The 4127-nt window shown below is 41.1% G+C and overlaps 2 protein-coding genes across 2 annotated transcripts in view; both read right to left on the reverse strand.

Annotated features, from left to right (window-relative positions):
- Positions 1-201, reverse strand: part of LOC104950152 (voltage-dependent T-type calcium channel subunit alpha-1H-like) — an 18854-nt gene extending 18653 nt beyond the window's left edge. Inside the window, exon 1 of the mRNA XM_010776641.1 lies at positions 176-201. Coding sequence (XP_010774943.1) covers positions 176-201 — 26 coding nt within the window. The remainder of the gene's footprint in view (positions 1-175) is intronic.
- A 287-nt stretch (positions 202-488) lies between these two features.
- Positions 489-4127, reverse strand: part of LOC104950162 (voltage-dependent T-type calcium channel subunit alpha-1I-like) — a 9355-nt gene continuing 5716 nt past the window's right edge. Inside the window, exons 3-6 of the mRNA XM_010776648.1 lie at positions 2440-2591; positions 823-1008; positions 617-734; positions 489-515 (exon numbers count right to left, since the gene is read on the reverse strand). Coding sequence (XP_010774950.1) covers positions 489-515; positions 617-734; positions 823-1008; positions 2440-2591 — 483 coding nt within the window. The remainder of the gene's footprint in view (positions 516-616; positions 735-822; positions 1009-2439; positions 2592-4127) is intronic.

Raw genomic sequence — 4127 nt, forward strand, 5'->3', positions numbered from 1 at the left:
CCTACACTTTGGCTGTATAGTAAATGTCCTTTAAGCAAAAGTAACTTATACACTGTTCCTAGTACTAGGATGGGTTAAAAGCAGAGAACACATTTCACTGTGTGTGCTGTGTGCTCTGCATGTGTGACCATTAAAGAGGGTTTCATCCCTCCCATTCTATTCTTTTCTTTCTAACGCTGTAGAAATGCCTACGGGAACCATGTTGGGGTAAGTATCTTAGCACTTAGACATTTTGACGACACTGGTTAGGGATCGAACCACTGACCCTCGGATTGGTGGTACAAAGCAAGGTTTATATACTTCCAGTTCAAGTATGGTGATAGCTAACTTGCAAGCTGTCACTTCTAAAAATGTGTAATGTTTTTTGACAAGTCACTTTTGAATCAAATCTCAATCAATGACAATACACAAAGCAGTTAAACCATAGGCAGGCAGAAGTTAATAAAACAACTATTATCGATAAAACATAAGAATAGCTGAGTAAAATCTTACATCAGGTCAGTATAAGTGCAGTTCTGGCAAATCAGAATGACTAAGAACAAAACTAAAGTCAATGTGTGGATTGAAGCCAGCAGACTCTCAAGCGAAGTAGCAAAGTGTGAAATTGAAATCTAACCTGGAACACGGTGACGATGGCCCACAGCAGAGAGTCAAAGTTCTTGCGGTCGGGGACGGTGTCTCCGTTCTCCATCTCGTGACTGAACTTACAGCCGAACAGATGCATGCCCAGTATACTGTGGGAGATAAGACGATGCAGTCATCCTTTGGGGGTCTTAACAAATGAGGAAGTTTGATGTGTGTGTGTTTGGTGTGTGTGCATACCTGAAAGTGAAGATGAAGAGCATCAGCAGCATGCAGAAGGTGGCCACGTTGTCCATGGTCTTCATCAGCACCACCAGCTGTCTCCTCAGGGCGGGCAGGAAGCGGACCAGCTTCAGGACCCGCAGCAGACGAAATGTTCGCAGGACGGACAACCCCCCGTCTGCTTGACCGATTATCTCCCACACACTGAGGAACACACACCGAATGTGAGATACAATACTTTAGGGGTACTGTAGTGCACAACCACTATATGTAAACATAACTCTATGGAAAAGGGCAACATTACAATGTGTTGAATAGAAAGAAGATGTCTAACAAATTCCAAATACAAGATCATTCACAGGCTTCATGTTTCATATGTGCTCCACATTTTGTTCTGGGATTAGACACCAGTTATGAATGCAGACACAGTTATAATCTAAGAGTCTCCTATTAGCATGGTTTGAACAACTAATGTCCATTTTGCCATTGGAGAGATTATCATATGTTTAAAGAGGAACTCTATGAGTCTGTAAGGGGCTGGTAAAAATAGCATTAACCATGAGTGTTGGTACTATTGGGGTAACAAATATAACAGTACTCACTTGTTCACTATTTTTGTTCAGTGGTGTTTTGCTTAAAGTGTAGGTCCTTGTATCGTATAATCTAACAACTGTTTGATGCTAATGTGTATATTTTAGCATTTCAAATCAATGCTTATATGAATATGCTAATAATATGTTACATATATTATTGTCTTGAAGATACTTAGTTTGAGTAAATCATTTCATGTTCAGAACCACAAGTAACCCAACTACACGTATACAGAAGTCCCCTGATCCAATATGGGCTCTTTTAAACTCGCTGACAGCCACACAGTACACCTCGACTCCTATCAGGATCCAGGTCTCCTGCCCCTGTGTGTCAATCTTAAAAGGTACACACTGCAGCAGTGAACCCAATGATTGACAGTCAGGAGAAGAAATAGGATCAGGGACTCAGTTGTCTAGTTCAGTGATTCTCAAATGGGGGTACGCGGACCCCTAGGGGTACGTTGGGGTACTGCAGGGGGTACGTGAGATTTAAAAAAAAAAAACGAAAAAAAGTTAATTAAAAAAATACCATGCATGATTACAAAAATAATCTTAGTACAATAAGTTAAATAGAAAACACAATTTTATATAAAATATTCCTAGAACCACCAAGGGGGTCCTCATATAAACATGTCAAATGTGTGTATTGTATTTTATAGTTTTGCATAACATATCATTTTGTTCATTGGTTTGTTAAACAGATATTACTTCAGTTGAATGTCGTTATTTTTTTTCATGCATAAAATGAAAATATCCTTAGTTTGTTGTAATGCATGAAGGAGTTAATACATCACACACTGAGGGAACATCAATATATTGGAATTATTTGTATAGGCTTTTTCGATCAAAAATGTTCGGGGTCGGTCAGGGGGTACTTGGCCGAGAAAATGTTTCAAAGGGGTTACATTACTGACAAAGGTTTGAGAAGCACTGCTCTAGTTGGTGAAATCTACACTGATGGAGCCATTGTTCTGGTGTATTTGCATTCTGTTCTTGTTTTGGATTTTGATGATATCAAATGTTATTCTCAGAGATATTTTATTACCTGATGATCACGATGACGCTGTCGAATATATTGTATGGGTTCTTGATGTATCCGAACAAGCCAAAAGCCAGCAGCATGAAACCCATCTCCAGGACGAACATGCTGGTGAACACGATGTTACTGATCTCCAAAACATCAGTCAACTCCTCGGGCTGGGGGAGGGGGGAGAGGGAGGAAGAAAATAGGGATGGTTAAAAGAAGTAAGAAAGACAAAAAGAAAGCAAACGTGAGCAAAATAGAAAGCAAGCAAGACAGTAAAGGAAGCAAGGAGGCAAGAAAGTGTGGTTGAAAGAAAGAGAGAAAGACATAAGGAAAGAGAGAAGAAAGAAAGTGCGCAAAAGTAAGAAAGCAGGAAGCCAGAAAGAGAAAACAAGCAAAAGAAAGAAAGAAAGAAGGAAAGAACAAGTTAGTTAATATCTCCACACTTTATTTTCCCTGAGTTGTAAAAGCCTGTGTGTTTTTGAGCTGAGACTTTATAAATCCAGTTCAGAGTACGGTCTCGCCCCATCACTCAAACAGGACCGGCAGCAGCCATCCATCAGTGTTGATCTGCTCCGCTCACAGAACAGTACAGTCAGTGATCCAGCCCGTCGTTAAGCATGTAGTCTTTTCAATGAAAACACAGCAATTATGTGCTCCGGTAAACGCATCATATCATTTTTTATTATTGAAACATTTTGCCATCATTGATCTCAACGTGCTGGTTCAGGTTGAAAGCTGTGAATTGGGTTCTATTTCTTTCTCATTTCAATATCCATCTATCCGAATCAAAGCATTAAATGAACCAATAAATTGCATCAAATTGATTTTAACGCTTGTCTACAAGGTGGAACAGAGATCCACAATTAAATCTACATATCTAATCATTGTGATAATCTGTTGTAACAATCCTACTTTTCCTTTTCCTGGAGTCTTTTATTATTCAGTGCAGATGAGCTCTTAACTATACATGCTTAAAGTGAGCCTGGAAGTTTAAAAAGCCATTTAGCTTCTGGTCTCACATTTTATTTTCACGCATGGCAGTCTCATTAAAACTCATTGGGATTCTTTTCATGTGGGGATCAACTGGGAAAAAGAAAACACTTTGTGTCCCAGCCCAGACAGAGTCAAATCCAGCAGACCCAATTCCCAACTAATAAACATTGAAGTATTAAAGGTCCCATGTCATGCTTTTCTGGTTGTTACCCGTCCTCTTGTGTGTTATGAAGCTTTTTCTGCATGTAAACGGTCTGCAAAGTCACAAACACTCAAAGTACACCCTGTAGCGAGTAAAACTCTAACACAGAAAAGACCTGTCTATGCTGCCCCAGAACGCCAATTGTTTTCTTCCCTGGGTACGGTGACATGCCCATACCCAAATGGACCCATTGGTCCAAATAGACCAATCCCTGTAGCCGTTACGTTACGTCCGCGGAGCCGTTACGTTAAGTCCGTGGATTGGTCCAAAAGGATCAACCCGCAGACTTCCTCACACACACACACTCAATCTTTTCTCAGCTGCAGCTCGGCCGATTTCTCGCTGTGAGTCGGTGCGTGAGCACACACACAAACTCCCAGCCAGGCTGCGGGTGTGTGTGTTCGGGCTGGGTTTCGCTGTGTCTCGCTGTCTCGCAGACGGCCACTGGGCTCACAGGGAGGGCGGGGCAGGAGCTCCAACAAGCCGTTTAGGACAGAGAGTGAATACACAT

This window comes from Notothenia coriiceps, unplaced genomic scaffold (assembly GCF_000735185.1).
Source record: "Notothenia coriiceps isolate Sejong01 unplaced genomic scaffold, NC01 NC01_scaffold00000339, whole genome shotgun sequence".
NCBI lineage: Eukaryota > Metazoa > Chordata > Actinopteri > Perciformes > Nototheniidae > Notothenia > Notothenia coriiceps.